This window comes from Trachurus japonicus, chromosome 13 (genome assembly GCF_045865225.1).
Source record: "Trachurus japonicus isolate A0001 chromosome 13, Traja_1.0".
Classification (NCBI taxonomy): Eukaryota; Metazoa; Chordata; class Actinopteri; order Carangiformes; family Carangidae; genus Trachurus; species Trachurus japonicus.
The window spans coordinates 36,538,895-36,558,461 of record NC_140919.1 but is presented as its reverse complement, the minus strand read 5'-3'; the positions used below and the strand labels follow the sequence as shown (position 1 = coordinate 36,558,461).

The 19,567-nt window shown below is 37.7% G+C and overlaps 1 protein-coding gene across 1 annotated transcript; it reads left to right on the top strand.

Annotated features, from left to right (window-relative positions):
• The first annotated feature begins 6,756 nt into the window (after positions 1 to 6,756).
• Positions 6,757 to 15,010, top strand: aadac (arylacetamide deacetylase). The gene is made up of 5 exons (XM_085796327.1): positions 6,757 to 7,129; positions 8,799 to 9,027; positions 9,597 to 9,666; positions 12,234 to 12,405; positions 14,217 to 15,010. The coding sequence occupies exons 1-5, from the start codon at positions 6,989 to 6,991 to the stop codon at positions 14,841 to 14,843; spliced, it is 1,239 nt and encodes a 412-aa protein (XP_085652453.1). The 5' UTR covers positions 6,757 to 6,988; the 3' UTR covers positions 14,844 to 15,010.
• Positions 15,011 to 19,567: the final 4,557 nt, after the last annotated feature.

Sequence of the window (19,567 nt, the reverse complement as noted above, 5' to 3'; positions counted from 1 at the left end):
TGGTAGATGACAATCAGTAGAAATCAGTAGAAGCTCTGCTTCTATTGTTAGTTGTCTACCCCTTCCAGTAAAAACAAATATTGGAATAATAATTTGACATTTATTGTTAATATTGCACTTTTTGGGCAAGTTGCCCAGCTTGTTATTTCATGAATGTGAAGTAACAGAATAGTATGTTAGTCATAGATAGTCATTCACTGGCAGGCCTGTTAAAAAAAAAAAAGAAACAGGTTTGGGAGGTAGATTTAAAAACATGGACTTGCTGACTGTACAAAACTAAATGGACAAACTGGCAAAGTGCCAGTAAAAATAAATAAATAAAAACATAAATAACCAGATCTTTGAACTTTGAAAGAACTCCACTGAAGTATTAGCATTACGGATGTTGTGGATGTGGGAACCTATGAACAAAATGTTGCTAGCTGACTTTTCAGTCAGAACAAGATAATGTGATAATGTACAGCAATGTATAAATCACCATTACTAAAACTACTAGCGGTGTGGCATGAATGGCAGTTTCACAGTCTGCCACTTTGGTTAACACTACTACAATATTACAGGCAGGTATTGGATAGATTGTTGTGTAATGTGTTACAGATAAGTTTTGTTGACTGTGTTTGTTGACAGCATATTGTCTTGCTGACTTTATCATGTATCGTAATTCACTGCTTGTGCCTAAGTACAGCCTGATAAAGTTGATCATCAGTAAGCCTTTTTCTGTTATGTTTCTGTTATGATCCTAAGCTATAGGCCTAGCTAATCACAGCACCATACATTTTTAGAAACTGTTTATTTGCCTAAAATATGAATGAGTCGTCTTGTCAGCGTGTAGCCAAATGTAGAATACCCTCTGTTATCCTCGTATCTAGTGATAACACAGAAGAAATTCACATGGAATGGGGTGAGAGGCCAACATTCCTTATGACAGAACTGTTGCATAGGCGTCTCTTGATAAAGAGCTTATCCACTGCTGTTTCCTACACCCAGTCCCATGATCATGAGGCACAGTGTGGAAATAATAAACCTCAAAATCCTTACAGCTGCTTTGGTTACTAGTCACGTAGGGAAGATCTGGTGAAGAAGGGTGATGAACATTAACGTTGAACACGTACATAACATTCATGAAAGTACATGGACTGTATGGTCTGTGTGTTGGTTAATGGTTTTGCAGGTAAGAAAGTTACAGGTATGTAAAAAATGAATATGGCAGACAGTAACAACTGAATTTAACAAAAGAAATCACATACTGTAGGCATTTTGGCATTGTCTGAACAGTTTCTAATGCCATGCAGTTTTGCATTTCTCTCCTATGAAAAACATTTCTTTAAATATTTTGTGATCTGATTTGTCATGTAAAATGGAAATGGTGGTAGCTGACAGACGGCAATTTAGAGGGTAATGATATCCTACATTTTGTTATTGTCTGCAAACCCCCTGAAAAGACCGAAAATATATATCTTTTCTCTGAATAATACTTCATATTCTGCTACACTGTGGCACTCAGGGCCAAGTGCATTTGTTTCTTCTAAGAACATAAATATTTAAAAATGGATCACAAATATATATTTAAAAAAGGTTCAGCATTTTCCTGAACAAATGCAGTGCTGAGGCCGGTTTTCAGCCCTGGATTAATATACATTTGTTGTGCAGCAGTATTGTACATGTAGGATTGTCTCATACTTAACTGCAGTTCTCATATTCACTGTAATGAAGAAACACAACAATGTGTTTCATTCATGGAACACTTTGTATCTTCAGGGAGCCATTTGTAAGTTTCGCTACAGCTTCATAGCCAGTGTAAGCATTAACAGCAATAACTTACCTTTCTTATCAAGAGCTTTAGCCGTGGTTTAAGTTACAATACAACAATACGCCCTCTGATCAGCACTTTCCTTTTGCCATATTGTATTTCTGTTGCTATGGACAGGTTGACTGTAGAAGTGATTTGCCCTTCTGGGACTAGTAAAGGAATCTGAATCTGAATTTGAACTTCTTCTCAGGAAGTGACGAGATTGTACAGTAGTTTACTGTAGCTAGTTGCCATTCATGTTAACTTCAGCAGAAGAAAAGATGTCATAAATAAAAGCAAAACCAGAGGGTTGCTTTCCTCCACTGGAAACGACTTTGAAGTACAGAAGTAGAAAAGGATACTGAACTAAACAGCTGCTAATGCTAATGTTGGCTATGCAGCAATGGTAAAACAAAAAGCCCTTTTGTCTCCAGGAAACATCTGTTGTTTTGCATTTTATAGACAATCTTAGTTTCATATGCTGCTTAAAAAGAAGGATATGACGGCAACAGATCATTCTCAAAACAGAACAAAATGGTGATTTTGAAAAATGAGTTTAGTTTGGTTTGCAAACTGTGATATTTTCCCTCTCTTTCTCTAATCTGAAAAGCTGCTGCATCCTGGCTCCTCACTACCCTTGATAGAGTGTGCTGTGCAAGCAACTAACACTGTCTTATTAACTTAAAAGGTTGGTTGCAGATTGAATATCTTACTCCTCTTCACTGCCAAATACCGTCCTCCATTGCCCTAGGTTAATCATACGGACGTGCTGACTTTCAGTTGTGTACATAATGACATCATTTGCTCACAAGGGAAAACTATGTAACAGGATGCTTTGGGGATAAACATGTTTCTATCAAGCACACTGGCAAGTCCCATACTCTTTTGGTGCAGTTGTTGACACATCTTTAACAGGATATACAACAACTAAAAGTGTTTACTCAGTGGTACAATCTTACATGATTGCATTTGTTAAGTAAGGATAAGAGAACAACTAAGATAGTGAAAAACAATCAGGAGGCTGAGAACATGCCTATGACTGAGATGCACCATTGCGCAGTGTTTTGGTTGGCCTAGTGACAGGAGGATGGACCAACAGCACAAGGCACTCTGCCAGGCTCATAATGCCAGTTGATTTACCCTGTTCAGTCACAGAGGATTACTGTAAATAAATACAATGCACGACAAGTTTGTACTGTAGGTGTATTGTGTTCTGTTTAGCCGAATAGATGACGAAGAAAGGAAACTGTTTATCTTCCATCCCCCTATCGTAGCTTGCATAATCTGACGCTGTAAGTGATATTCAGAGTAACTGCCAGCATCTGATATATCTTCTCCACTGTATTTCTTGTTCAGCCTACATTCAGTTTTTTGTATTACCCAGAGTTATTATATAAACATGATATTAGCACCTTTAATAATTTAGCACTGGACTTGCTTATATCGCACTCACAGAGTCTTAAGTTTATATGTTTGGAAACTGATTTGTTTACATACTGCTGAACTGAACTCTTTAGAGATTTGATTTTATATCGTTGGATATAAAATGCAAAGGCATTGGACATAGTTCTGTGTTGGTCTGCTGTTGTTGATGTTGGACTTTTAACCATGTAGATGGTGCATGTGCCTCGTAGTCTAGATGCCAGATATTGACTTTATATGCATATTTGACTTTGTTCATTGTGGGATTTATACTGTATTTGTGGGAATCATTATATGCCTTATTCTAAGTTATCTGTGTAACAATCAGGAGGACCCACAAAGCAGAGGCACAGACAAATGAGTGGCTGGCAAGTGGGCAAGTCAGTTGAAACCAGAAGGTCAGTCCAAACACAGGCAAAGGTATCAAAATCCCTAGGCTAAACTCGTTGTCAGACTAAACTGGGTCAAAATCTCAAAAGTCAAGGAATCACACGAAGAAAGGCTGGAAACGCTCACTGAAACAGACGAGACGATCTGACACAGAAGGGAGGGAGGAGAGCACAGCTTAAAAACACAAGGGGTTGGGAGACAATGACACACAGGTGAAAGACGTCAAGATAATCACAAACAGGAAACTGGACAAGAGGGTAATGACATACAGTAGACAAAATAAAACAGGAAATAAACAAGAGACACAGGACAGAACATAACATAACACTAAACAAACCTAAAGGGTCCTGACAGTCTGGAGCATTTAGGTTGATGTCAATGAAACATGTGTCAGACTAATACACATGTTGTCATTGATTTCATCATTTGAAAACACAGCAAAGGTGATAGATTTTTTTGATAAATTTCCATGTGATGATTGTGTACCAAACCTCCATCCAGTCCTCCTATTAAGCTGGCCTGCTCTCCCTGCCTTTGTTATAATCTGTTTTCTTGTCTGTAACAACATCTATTGCACGTCTGTCCATCCTATGGGTGAGGGATCCCTCCTCTGTTGCTCACCCTGAGGTTTCTCCAATTTTCCCTGTTAAAAGGGTTTTCTATGGAGCTTTTCCTCAGTCGATGTGAGGGTCTAAGGGCAGAGGATGTTGTTATGATGCCATGTAAAGCCCTTCTCACTATACAGAAACAAAGCTAGTGTTTACAGGCTTCAAAGAAAAGAAAGTGATTTAAACATATGTAGGAGACAGATGTTTTTTTTAACATGTTGTTTGGGGGGGGATTTTTTTAACAGAACTTTTGCATGCACAGAGTTAGTCCATGTATAGGCTAATACTGCATTATATTTGCAAATGTCAAGTAAATGAGGTTGTTAGCACATTAAGTACAGATTTTCAATTTATTGATAAACTTTTTAAATGAAAGTCTTGTTCAACATTAGTCGGACAGAGTTAGCAATGCACTCAAGCCCATTTCTTGGTTATTTTAATCAAAAAATGTTCCCTCCACTCATCTCAGCTTGAACTCAGAATAGAGTGCCTTCAGATGCCTCTTGTCATGCAGCCCATCCACTCTGCCTCACCAGGGGCTCTGTGAATTAAAGTTACAGCTCATACTTAAAATTGGCAGAGGAAGTCTGGATTGGCTTCTTTAATTATAAGAATTTGATATGCCTCTGTAGGGGCGTTAAACTCAAGAATGTGCATGCACCAAAGAATTAAATGTGGCCTATGTGTATGCACACATACAGGCATGTGGGCTTTCACTGGCTTACACGGGAGAACACTCAGTGCATCAACACATGTTCACATTTCAGTACTCAAACTCCTTGTTTGAGTCAGTGCAGACACAAAGTCACATCTGCTTGAGCTACCCCCACATGCAGCAGGGTGTTTGGCAGCCACGTGGCACAGTACTGCACAGCATGGTTCTACGTAGATGAAGACAACATCCCCACCCACGCACCCTCTGACACCCGTCCTCCCCACTTACAAGATGCAAAGAGTGAAGCAAGCTCCATGAAAGATTTACCAACCAACTGAGGTGGTCTCCCTTAGAAGCTGAGTGGAGGCCGGTGGTTGGAGGCGAAAAGGAGGGAGGGAATTCCAGGGAGAATCCCTGAGTATCTGATGTGTGATTTTGTATTCAGAGAAGAGATTAAGTATTCTACTGCTCAGCAGTGATCAGTCTCACAGAGGCTTTCACCAAGCCTCCGTCACACGCTGGATCCTGCAGATTGCATCTTAATAGAGTTGGATGGCTGATAGAAGGAGACACTTGCCTGCTTCTGAACACAAATTCCAAATTCCTACTTCACTGAGAAAAAGTTTGAAAGGGTCATAACAGAGGTTAGTACAAAGTCACGTGTAGGCATGTGGCTCATGTTTCTTAGAAGAGAACTCTAAGTACTGTAAAACACACAGAACTAATTACATTGAAAGCAGAGAATGTACAACAGCACAACAAGAGCCCTCACTTTGGCCAAGACTGGGATTTAATCTCTGAAATACTCCTATGTGTAAAAACATGAGTGCCTGAAGTTAATTTGGAGGGTTTAAGCCATCTCTTGTTTAAATTGCCTTTTTTCAGTGAAACCCTACACTCTTCCATTCTTCATCTTGTGAACTGTGTGAAATGGCTTTGAGGGGAAACTCCAGGATAAAGTCTGCAGCAAAGCAAATCCCACTTATGTCATGAACCTGTCATTTGAGAATGTGTTTAAATTTGTTGTAAGAAGCTTTTCCTTTGTAAACTTTAATATGTGATTTTCCTGTATGCTCTAGCCAAAGCTGCCCCTGAGGGACTTCAGTATTACTTGAAATAATAAGATTCACTCTTGTGCAGACCTGTTTAACTGCTTGCCACAAAATGTCAGCATTGCTGATCCTCTTACATGATAAAGTGGGTGTAATATTGTCATTACACTAAACAAAATAATGTGCTGCCGGTAAAGAGAGGAAAATAGCTCTCATAAACCACTTCTTTGTTGAACTCCTCCAGCTCTAAATCAGTTCCTCGTGCAGGAACCTTTCAAAACGTGAGTGCATGAGAGTCATATTGCCTCATCCCTGCCAGGAAACGAGACATCTCATCTGGCTGTGTCACAAATAATATTATTAGCTTAGGCTGCCTTGCAACCATAGCTGCACTACTTGGTTTTTCATTATGTTGCGGCCACAACCTTAGGAGTCACATCGAGACTGACGGCTTCTCCCGTTGAAAAGCGAGAACTTACACCCGAGAATCTCAGGAGATCTATCGCGAGGGGCTCACAGCGGACACTTGAGCAGGATTGTGGAGTGACTTTTCTGTAAGAAATCAATACAGGCCTGATTGTTCTGACCTGAAATATGATTTCTCGTTAAAACTGTTAAGTTTCATGCACGAGCGACTGCTGCATTTCAAAGCTGTGCATCAGTCGCATCTTGGCCTAAAGTTTCGTCGCACGTCCCGTGTAAGCGCGTGTACGTTCAGCAGGCACCTGAGGAATTTGCGGTGCGGGCCAACGTGGGACCGTGTCTGCCTCGTGAGTAGACGGCGTGCGCGCTCCTGTCTCCATATCACTGACACTTCAATTAATTCCACGGCTCCACGAGACGGACATGCATTTCGGCACGCGCACGAGCAGCAAAGAAAAGCTCCGAACATGCACGCCGATAACCATCAAATGACACCAGACACGTGTTGTCATATTTAGCTGGTCTGGATCCAAAATTAATTCCGAAGCTCAAGCCTGGTCGCGCACCGGAGTGACTTGTTAACAAGCGCAGCTAACAGCCTGGTTGTGTTTGCACCCTGCAGTCAGTTGCTGGGGACGCACGTTGGAAAATGAGGTTGGGAAGCATCATTTTATTCGTCGCTCTTTGCTCTTTCACCGCTTATTATATTTATGAGCCCATTCCCGAGGAGATAGAAGAGAGATGGAAACTCATGCTGACCAACTCCTTCTTCAGAAGTCTCAGCCACCTGGTAAGGAAAAAACTGTGTTGTTGCAACATCGCTTGGTCTTCTCACACTCAGTTACTTTGGAATTAAATCCCTAAATGCTATCTAGTAGGCTACCGTGGGTTAATATGGGCTACATGTATTGCTTATCTCACTTTACTACACACGTATTTAGTTCGCAGATTCTCTTGCTTTAGTTTGTGCTCAGAGAGGATAAGGTTGCACGTTAAACATTTATTGTATTTTGCTGATGTAGATATACATGCTGGTTACACCAGATTATGTCAGATGCTAATCCATGTGTTGTATAGTCCTACTCACCTGTTCTAATAATAGACCCTATTAAGGAAACCGGACTCTGTTTATGACCGGTAGACGCCTGCGGTTTACTGTAGCCCACTGCGGTGTGGTTAATGCAAACAAGCAATGGGTTTCAAACATACAGTAGTAAGGTAGTGCATACATGGTTGTAACATTAGTTTGAGAATGAATAGTCGCTTTATTATGCCAGACCTTTGTCACTATTAAAAGCTTATACCTCATACATACTGTATATGAATCAATATATCATTTAGAGTCTGTGGAAAAAAATGTCCTTCTTAATAGGCTATAGGAAACTGTTATTTGTGCAATGCTCTTTTGTAATTAAATATAATTTAAGGAAAGCTGTGAAGAACATTATAAATGATAAATTCTGTTGGTTGTCATCATGTAGTGACATAAAATATATACATTGTTGCCCATAAAGTTAGAATACCCTATATTGTTTTTACCTCTTATCATGAAATTATTGCAACAATGTAATTAATTCCTAAAAGATAAAATGTGTATCTTCTCAAAACTTTATTGATCAATCTCTTTCAAACATATCACTGGGAAAAATAAACCACAATTAACCTTTATAGTAGGAATAAAAAGTAAAATGTGTCTGAAAACAAAATTATTCCAACCAGTGCATATTACTGTAGTTAACAGTAGCCATATTTATATGCTCACCAGGCATTCTTTGCATTGCCTTTTGTATTCATGGTGTTTAAATCAGTCAGTCTTGAAGAATGTGTACATGTATAGCAAATTACAGATATATCCTTTGTGTACTTTTTTTTTTTTTACTGTCCAATCAATACTCATTTGACTATATTTTTATGGGATTTTACTGAAACCTGTTCCATTAGACTTTTTCTATTTGTATTTCAGCCAGTGTTGTCTTTAGGGAGATAGAATGCCTCAGTATTTCCCTTTTTTCCAGAGCTCAGAGTGGATGTCTGTTTGATGTCTTTGTTGTGCTCACAGTAGAAATGCATCAGCTGATAAGCCTCATGTCAGCCAGTGACTGTCTACCTCATAAGACATAATGGACCATGAGTCATGCATTTATAACTTTTTTTAAATATCATTTATGAAAAATGTATGACCTCTCAAAACAAATAACTGTAAGTGGCTGTTGACATTTTACCAGACAACATTCACACGACTAAAGTCTCTCTCTGTTATATGGCCATAGAGTTTGGTATCTTAGCTCTTTCTGTTTTGAATATTATGAGCTTTGGTCAAGGCAAGTGTTTACGTAGGATAAACGGGCTATCAATAGCTTCATTATGTGTACAAAATAATGATAATGGCTCAGGTTTGATTAATTTTTTATTATAACTGTCTGTACTTCATATCTCATACTGTCTCTGCTTCTTTTCAGGCAGACCTCAGTGAGTTACTGGGGCTGAAAGACTACATGGGGGTAATGTACTTCATTACTCTGGCTGAAAGGGTAGTGCCTGTATCTGATGAGCATGTCAAGGTGACAGAGGAGAGGTTTGATGGAGTGGAGGTGGTGCTTTACCAGCCAAAACAACGGGGCAGTGACACTGAACTCAGGAGAGCTGTCATATACCTACATGGTGGAGGATGGTGTCTGGGGAGTTCCCGTAAGTTGATGGGTTGGACTGTCATCTCTTTTATCACATAGAATTATGACTATGACATTTAAGGTTGGAGATAAGATGGATGAATGGGAAATACATGCTCTTGTGATGTATTCATCACTCAGTAATCCAACTGTTATTCTGAGAAAGTATTTTGAAAATGCATAATTTGATTGATGTTACAAATTACTTTACAGCTTTATACAGACTCCTTATGACAGCTTTTGTGACAGGATCATAAATAATAAGCAAACTGTCAACTACAAGCCACAAAGCTTTCACAGTTGTTCGAGAAATAACATGCCGTCTGCTGGAGTGGTGGGGACCTCAGAGGGTGGTTACCCCTGCTAATCCAAAATGTGTGAAATGATGTACAGTGTGACACATGTCATGCTGTTATTGCAATCTGTTGAGTGCTTGTAACAATTACAGTAACATGGATTTTTCCAAGGAGTACCAGGTTCTACACAAGTTCCAGTACTACCGTTACGTAAGGTGATGGATGATGTCAGGAATAGGTGGATGTCAAATCTCTGTACTGATTCTTGTCTGTTTTCTCTTTATTTATGCAGGAATGAGTCCATATGATCTCCTGGCCAGAAGGATTGTTACCGAGCTAAATGCAGTTGTTCTTTCTGTGGAGTAAGTATTTTTTTTTAATTTATAGCTACAGTATATACATACTGTAGATATAATAGTGCACAAACTGTTGTGTAATTTTTTTTTATTATTTATTTACAATTTTTAAACAAGATATTAAAAGTGTTCCAAGGGCAGGATGGGCACATCTTATAAAGCTACCAAGTTTTAATTTGTATCATCAATAGTGAAAAATGCTCCTTCTCTTTGTCTCTCACACACAGTTTTCTTTTGCCATATATGCCTGTCCTCCTGATTAATCACAGGGTAGATGGACGTGCCAGCTGGTTTTTACTGCTAGACTCACTGTTGTTTTTTTGGCACTTCCTGCTCCAACTCTGTCTCTCAGTTCTGAAACTTTCTTTTGCCTGTACTCTCTCTATCTTTAAATTCACGACCCATAGTTTTTGATCTCTTGCATTTAACAGTGAGGTGACACACCAATACTCAGCCGTTAAGTGATACTTTCTTTCATGTAAAGTGGTTGTGCTTGTTGATATACTGTCGTTGACAGTGGGAGCTGGGTGTATAAGGGCATTGCCTTATCTGATCTGAATTCCTGTCTGCAATTTGTTAAAGGTTGAATGAGCAATTCCAGCATTTCACAATCTCAGAGTCAGCCATGTGTGACAGTTTATAGATTAAAACATTTGTAGAGATGAGACCAACAGGGAAACAGGTCAGTACAATTCTGAGTGAATTTATTTAATGTATCTCATTTAAGAAATGCAGGTGTGATTAGCAACAGTTGCAACAGTTGAAGCCAGAAACTTTTGAGGTACTTATTTGAAATGAATATGAAATAACATCAGTGTGACTTCAGAGCGTAATATCATTTAACTAAAAAGTTATGTCTCTTTATTTCACCACATTCCTTTCATTCCACACCTGTGCTAAAAGACATTACACTATTGCAAACACTGAAACGGCAAGTAATGACATTTCTTGAAAGCAAAGATATAATCATTCATCCAAACAGTGTTGCAGCATGCCATTCTCTTCCTCATCTGAACATTGAAACAAAACTGGCAATAGTGGTTCGCTTTGTGAACCGAAAGCATAAAATTGACCTATTGAGACAAGCAAAATATCTGAAAGGAACGGGTGTGTACATAAATGAACATCTAACGAAAAAGAATGCTGAAATTGCCAGACAGGCACGGTTTTTGAGAAAACTGTACTGTAAAGTAATGATCCGGCTGAAGGGCACACCAGAGGAAGCAAAGGTGATTGTGATAAGAGAACTAAAAGACCTTGAACAATATAAATGAGAACATGCTGAGGTCACTATCCAGGGAGTATCATTACCAAAATTCTAACTGTGTTTGATACAGTAATGATACTTACACTGAAACATTGTCACTTGTGCTAGCTTAGTAGAGGATTTATATGATAAGATATACAACATAGATAGGGACACAGACCACAACTTATCAATCCTAGACAGCAACAAATGTGATTATTACACTGACAACCAATTTATGGATAAGATAATGATAAAGGGAAACCTATCTATCATTCACTTTAACAGCAGAAGTTTAAATTGTAACTTACCCAAAATAAGTAATTAAACAAGAATTTGAAGGAATAAAAACTTGGCTTGATATTAATAAATTATCACTTGACTTTGATAAAACAAACTTTATGATATTTAGCAATAGAGAAAAAAGTATAAATGCTCCAATTATCATAGATGGTGTAGAAATTAAAAGAGTCAGAGAAACAAAATGTTTAGGTGTCATGGTTGATGAGAATTTGAGTTCACATATCAACTATACAAAGAAGAAATTATCAAAAATTATTGCTCTGCTACACAAGACAAAAGAGTTGTTAGATGAGAAAGGATTGCATATTTTATACTGTTCTATGATTGTTCCACATCTGACCTACTGTATTTAAATATGGGGAAATGCCTGCAAATCATTTACACATTCAGTTTTCATTTTACAAAAAAAGAGCCATAAGGATAATTAGTAGGAAGCATTATAGAGAACACACAAATCCAATATTCTTTCAGTTACATTTGATGAAATTTCAGGATCTGGTTGACTACAGTATACTCCAAATAAGGCTCACAAAAAACACTGCCAACTAACATCCAGAAAAAATTTGAAAAAAGAGAAAGTCAATATAATAATAAAAGGAACAGAGATATTTAACAAACCGAGATTCAAAACTAAACTGAAAGAACATTGTATCTCTGTGAGAGGAGTCAGTTTATGGAACAGTTACAAGAGTTACAGTATTGTCATTATTTTTTACGAGTTTTATTTTTTGTTGTTTTTATGCTTGATAAATGAATGAAATAAATAAACTAAACTAAACTAAACTATTTATGTTAAGATATATATTATATCTATATGTTTTTAATGGAACTGCAATTGAATGTCAGACACTTGGGTAAATAGTATGACAAATGTATATCAAGTTGACAACTTTTCCAGTGTGATTTCTACTTTCCAATGACAATGCGTAGATTTTTCTTGGCTCAAAATATTGTCTGTGATGTTGCCTTCAAACCTCATGTTTATTTATAATGTAGCTTTAATCTGTACCTTTCTGTTTTTCAGGTACCGTCTTGCCCCTGCTCACCACTTTCCTGTCCCATACGAGGATGTATACCGTGTGGTCAAACATTTCTTCCAGAAGGGGGTGCTGGCCCAGTACTCTGTGGACCCAGGACGCGTTGCTGTGTCTGGGGATAGTGCTGGGGGGAACCTGGCAGCTGCAGTCTCGCAACAGGTAGGCCTACTGAATCTGTTTTTTTCTCAGCTCGGATTTTGTGGTACACATTTGGGAAAAAGAACCATAGGAAGGGATGACATAAGACAAGTTTAGTGAGCCACTTAAAATATTGAACCATGCAGAGTAATAGTGACATTTAAGTTGAGTTCAAAATACTACTGTTTGTGTACAAAGATACAAAGAATGCACACATTGCAATAATTTTGCATCCATGCACATTGGAGTTGCATGCATGCACTGAGCCAACATGGCCCGATTCAGCACTGGGGAGCTGACAGTATGAAGACAGCAGTCACCCAAGTCTTCCAATGCTTTTCTTCAGCAACTGTGACGTGAGTCTCAGAGCCAAGAATGGCTTTACAGGACTTGGCATGATTTTCCCTTTCATGGCATGTACAGTACTGTATCAGCATATTATTGGCCCTGCACCAGGTGCCCATTGCTTCTGGCATGACAATGTTAGCAATGGTGAGGATCAAGTCCTCTGTTTTCTGTACCTCAGTTAATCGAGAGGATAATCATGGAGATCTATGATTGCACATGAAGAAACAGGACACAAACAAGAGGGAGAGTTATCTCCTAGTTTCTAGGAAAACCAGTAATGCTAGAAACATTTTTCAGTAAAATAATATAATCTGTGGATAATCACTCTGACTCATTTGTGTGTGTGTGTTACATTTATATTGTATACATTCTTGGTATACGTGTTCACTACGAGAGAAATGGTGTAGTAAACCAAATGAGAAGAGCATGTAAGAAGTAACTGTAGTGTTTGTGATTAACTGTGTTGTGCTTTTGCAATTGTACAGCACTTTGGTCAACTGAGGTTGTTTTTAAATGTGCTTTATAAATAAACTGTGACTTGACTTGACTTGACTAAATATAAGTAAGTCAGGTAATGGGAATCATTTTCAGTACAGTACAGTACAAACAAACCACTTTATTGGTGAAATAAATGTGAAAGGAATTTCATTCAGTATATCATATAAAAGGATGGCACAGTCAAGACAAGATATGGAATGCCTCAACAATAATTTCTGTCTGTGCTCTGCTAGAGGATCACTTATGACAGCAATGTGGTGAAATGTATACCAAAGAAAGGTTCCTAACAGGATATTGGTCTAGTCAGCTTACTTATACAAGTTTACAGTGTATGTAGGGATGTCCAATAATATCGGCCAACTGATAATATCAGCCGGATATTAGCAGAAAAATGTAATGTCTGCAGTGGCCGATGGTTTATTCCATCAGTCAGAGCGCTTTGTGTGTGTCTTTCTTTCTTTCTTTCTTTCTTTCTTTCTTTCTTTCTTTCTTTCTTTCTTTCTTTCTTTCTTTCTTTCTTTCTTTCTTTCTTTCTTTCTTTCTGTCTGTCTGTCTGTCTGTCTGTCTGTCTGTCTGTCTGTCAGTCTGTACTTCCGTGTTTGATGTTCTCACTATAAGATACTAAGAAGTTTTTTGACATATGGGTAGGGCAAGTTTTGGTGGTTTGTTGGTCAGAAGTACTGGCATACCAATTTAGTTAACTCACTATATCCATGAGGTAAGCTACTTGTAGGTTAGGAGACAGTTGCTATGCATCACTAAAATTCCTGGCTTTGATTTTACTGAACTGAATCAACAGCACTGTGAAGAAACGGATAAACACGGAGTTGATGTAATTCTTCCTGTAAACAACAGTGACTGGTACATTTGATCAGATGATATTTGTGTATTAAAAAACTTTCAGTTCAGATTTTGTCTTATTACGAAATATCCTACTTTTTGAGTTTTCTTTGAATACATACCAAACTCTCTGTCTCTCTTCACAGTTACAAAAAGAGACTGGAAAGAAAATTCAGTTGAAGGCCCAAGCACTGATCTACCCAGTCCTGCAGGCTCTGGACCTTAACACTCCCTCATATCAGCAGAATCAGGACATGCCTATTCTGCCCCGCACCTTAATGGTGCGTTTCTGGAGTGAGTACTTCACCAGTGACAAGGCCCTTTTCAGAGCCATGATGGCTAACACCCACAACAACCCTGAGTCTTCCAGCTTGCTGAAATTTGTCAACTGGAGCGCCTTTCTGCCAGAAACATATCATAGAAAATACAACTACAGTGCTCCTGCTGTGGTGCAGGGAGTTGGGGTGGAGGCAGTTGGGATGGAAGGACCGACTCGATCTTTTGCCGACCCAAGGGCATCACCCCTGCTGGTTCCAGACACAGCCTTGCGCTCTCTTCCCAAGGCATACATTATAACATGTGAGTATGATGTTCTCCGAGATGATGGCATCATGTATGTCACACGGCTCCGTGCTGCTGGCGTTGAGGTGACACATGAACACTATGACACGGGATTTCATGGAGCGCTGATGTTCACTGTATGGCCAACTGACTTCCTGATTGCACGTCGCATGACAGACAACTATATCAAATGGCTAAAAGAAAACTTGTAAAAACTCTTTACTATCAACATTCATTCCAGTTTTTCAAAGTGCACCAATGTTTGTTTTTTTCCCACCTGATGTTCAACATTTGTTGTTTGTTTTTTTTCCCTCTTTGTTGATACTATTTTTCTGTAAATATATTGAGGACTATATTAATTTCATTTTATTACATTAATTACCAGTACAAGAAACAGGACTTAGTTTAGTATAGTTACGATTTGTTCACATATGGTGGTTTGAGTACAATGCCATTTATATGATGTTATCACTCATGCACACTAGTGGTATTGTGTTTATTGTCCAACAAATATAATAATATCCAATCTGATGTGAAAAATCCTGCAGTATTATTAAAGTTTTATTGTAGATGGTTAGTATTGTCTTTCAGCTGGTCAGCTGGCCCTGTGTGGTGCTGTCTATCCTTATTTCATACCCCAGGACCTAACACTATGTCCTCTGCATCATTGTCAATGCTATTTATTAGCAATGCATACCACTAACAATGTGAACATAACCCATTAGAAGTTTTAGGAATCCAGTATTAGTCTTGACAAAGTAGAATAGGATTTTCACAACAAAAGACTGTATTTGTTTTAGCCAAAATTAACATTTATCACAGAGGGCAGCTAAGACTGAAACCTGGGATTTTTTTTGAAGTGTTTGCAAAACCATAACTCACATGATGACATTACTTCAATACTGATAAGTACTAGTAGTATCTTTATATACAGAAACACTGTGTTTCACCAGGACAGAATCATCCCATAGTTTTATAACCATTCATGCGAATGTTGAGTACTGGTATGCGATTGTACGGTAAATGATTTAAATGGCATCTTCACTAGCACATCATCCTCTTGTATCCAGTCACGTTTCCACCTACATTCATAAGAATAACAAAGAAAATGGTTTGCTTCTTTGTACTGGCCGGACTCCACATTCCATACAGAGTATCAGTATTTAAAAGTAAAACACCATGCTATAACAATGTGCATACCTCTAAATATTCTTTACACCATGCATACACACATATTTGTGAGCTCGGCTGAATGTTATGTAGTAATTTGGCAAAGAGAAGAATAATGGCCAAGAAGGAACATGGATAACACTTTAATTTGTCTTGATCTTTACAACATCAGTCTCTGAAACCCAAGAGCTATAATAAAATTTATACTGTAGGTGTGTGTTTGTATATTCTATTCCCTTCTTTTTTTAAAGCATGATTGCGTTGTAATTTGAAGATACAGTTTTGTGTCTCATAATCCAAAAAGTGCAGTCATTTGCACAAGGATAAAACTCCTTGAATCATAAATTTGACCCACTACATGCTGCAATAAATAAGAAAATGCAAACTGCCTCTGTAAGAGGAAGTTGCTAGTGCAAGACCTATTGCCAATTTAATGAGGAAATTGCTATCGTGGAACAGTGTGTAGACAGGAGACTATATAAAGACTAGCAAAAAGACTGTGTGCATACTGTATCTCTGATCTGTGCATGTATGACTGTGGTTTGTTGCAGTCAATTTTTATTTATGCAGTCTTTTTTTAATCCTTCTGTCTGTGGCTGGCATTACCCTGTGACTTCTCTGCACATGGGACAGCTATCTTAAAGACAACATTGAGGTTATCAAAAAATAATCCTTGACTGCCTCTGGCTAACACTGTTCTTAAGCTTTACTGCTGAAAAAGAGTTATTGTATTACAAAACAGCTGAAAGTCACAGTGTTTGTTTGAATGTCTTTTTTCTTTTTTTTTTTAAAACATGTTTCTCTTTTTTATATACTGTACACTATCACATAAGTATGTAACTTTTTGAACAAGTGACAGCTTTATAGAGAAACCTGGCTCTTTTACTTAAGCACTGCTACATTCTTAGTTGTAAATATGACTTTCTATTTTTGTTTTAGGCTCCCTCTTTGAAAGCATATGATGTGCACCATTTTTAATTTAAATGTTATCTGGCAATAAATTCACTTGACCTTTCACTACTGATTAATTGTACTGTGTGCAATCATGTTTTGAGTAATGAAGAGAAAGACAAAATAGTATATTACGTAAAATAGAGAGAAAAACAAGTACAGAATTCCACATAGTCAAAGTGAAACATTTGGTGAGAAAGATATTCTGTGTAGACCGGCTGATACGTTAAACCCACTTGGCGCCACTTAGGTGAAGCATTCCCTGTTTGGATCTGTTGAGGCTTCATATAGCTGAGGGAGAGAGTACAGTTGATCTTGTTTTTCTCTGAATAGCAAAGAGGATGATGCATGAGTGTGAACAATCCATTTGTACAAAGGGATGATTCACATAGGTCAAAGTGGTTCATCAGGACACTTAAAAAGAAACACTCCCCGCCTTTTGGATGTCAAGATTATTTCTGTGCTACACTGTCATATTCGACTGTATGCTGGCCTTGTGTGCAGGTGTGGATGCAGGTACTTTATGCACTTACAGTATGTATCCCTAAGTATGTGGAATAGTGGGACTGTTCCCAAATTCCCTCAGTGCTATGGAGGGCTAATAACAGTAACGTGAACTGGATTATAGCAGGTGATTCCTTAAAACCTTTGTACAGTGGTTTTGTACAGATTATGCCTTTATACAGTATAGAATTTGCACAAGTACTTGCTCTGTTCACATGGAATGTGACTACACATGAGTAAGCAACCATACATACTTCCCATGCAAATATGGGCTTTGTGCACATACCCTTTGTACCACACTTAATGTAAATACTACACTCTTCATATGGATTAAAAAGTGTTTTCAAAGGTTGAATTCTTAAAAAAAAAAAAGAATAAGACAGAAGCAAAGCCTGTTGAAGTACTTTCTTCATTCATTTTTACTTTCAAACTATAACTCATTTGCATTGCATGCATGCATTCTTACACCTTTTATTTTATATGTAGCCTATGTAAAAAAGAAGAAGTTTTAACACCTCCTTAAATTCTGTACAAAGACCATGTGCCCTATTAAGCCATTGTTAACATCACTGGCCTTAACGGTCTGTAATGCAATATTGAGTTATCTTTCAAAAGCATTATTGCATTAGAATATTACATTATACGTAATATCGAGCTTCAAGTTTTGTATTTGTCCTGACACGTACCTTTCTGCTGTCTTTTCCTCATTGGCTCTGGCGTCGTACCATTCCTCAAGCTGTTATAATGAAACTTGAAACTCTCAAACGGCCCAATATTTCATCCTTGCTTCTTTTCTTTCCTCATTCCAGGATAGATGCCAATGTAAATGAAATGATGGATCTAGCATGGTGTGAATAGTAATGACTGAGAGAAAGCACCTGATCCTGTCTGTTGTCTTAAAGCTCTAAGAAGTAAAGTGTGTGTAAAGTGAGGATTCAGGACTTGAGTAAACAAATACATACTGTATATATTACAGTGATTAAAAAACATCAGGGGGTTTTGGTTGACCAAACAACACTAAAGATGAGATTTATCGTGAAAGATAGATGGGCCTGACTCTCACAACATTTCCAAACTGCAATATTTTCACAGCAGCTGGAGTTTGTATTTTTGTGTCTAGGAATTCAAAAAAACAGCTCTAGACTGACATTATAATGCATACTTTGCAACTACACACATTCACACAGATAAAACCAAGTCTACATACTTTCTGATGCAGTGACCGTGATGTACTATACACATCTGACAAATCCAAAACTGTCAATTCTCTGTACTCAATCCTCTGTCACCCATGTAAAAATGCTCTTTAATCTCTGACTCTTTGACTCACAAAATTGTACAATAAACCATTTTTGGAAAAACAAGGGGCTTCTTGAAAATAAAATTCCTGCTTATGTCAGTCTAAAAGGTCACAGTCTAAGGTGCTGCATAACTCAGCAAGCTTAGATCAGATAACTCCAGGAAAAACAAAAATAATAGAGATCAAATAAGGTATCTGTTTTCCTTGACTGATTTCCAAGATGGTAAATGTGTAAATAGTAACAAATATGCTTTTTTGAGTTGTAGATGTTTGACATGTTTCAAAACATAGATAAAGTTCTTAAACGGTTCTGAGAAATATACAAGTTCATCAAAAGTGTTGGTCAGTCCAGATGGGGATCCTTTGTATTTGAGAAATACCAGTACTGATAATGATCAAAAGGAAAAGTTCAGTCAACCAACCCTAATGTGAATGCAATGTCGTTGATATGGCATCCAGGCCCCTAACTTTCCATTGGTATTATGAGAAGAACCCAATTATAGTAATAGTAGTAATAGTTATAGTAAAAGTAATAATCATTATATTTTATTTAATTGACTAAAAAAAACAAAAAACAATGACAAAACAGGACACCTTCAGTTTCTTCCGATGACAATGTTAGTAACTGTGGATTTTCAGCAAATTCAAATAAAAACAGCAATACAATATGTGCAGGTACATTTAGATACTTAAAACAAAGCATTAGTATAAAACTAACAACAGGCTATGGCTTCTAGTTTACACTGTCAATAGGAAATGTAACTCTGCCTTAGTTCCTCTTCATGGTTGTCGTGTCATGTTTGTTTTTTAACACGCAAAATACATAATGGTGTGTTTTCACTACAATTAAATATCCACATCATTAATTGGCATGACCTATACAGCATGTTCTGCTAAGACCAACAATGTCATATGGTGTTAATAATACCAGATAATTTGACAATATCCAAAAGGACAACCATTCTATCATTATATCAGTGAATATATAGAACAATTAAACACAAGTTAAAC

Bases quoted from the DNA above. Each gene is read 5' to 3' on its own strand.
- aadac (XM_085796327.1), top strand. From the start codon at position 6,989: ATGAGGTTGGGAAGCATCATTTTATTCGTCGCTCTTTGCTCTTTCACC. The intron at 7,130-8,798 runs GTAAGGAAAAAA...GCTTCTTTTCAG, and splicing joins TCAGAAGTCTCAGCCACCTG to GCAGACCTCAGTGAGTTACT. The intron at 9,028-9,596 runs GTAAGTTGATGG...TTATTTATGCAG, and splicing joins ATGGTGTCTGGGGAGTTCCC to GAATGAGTCCATATGATCTC.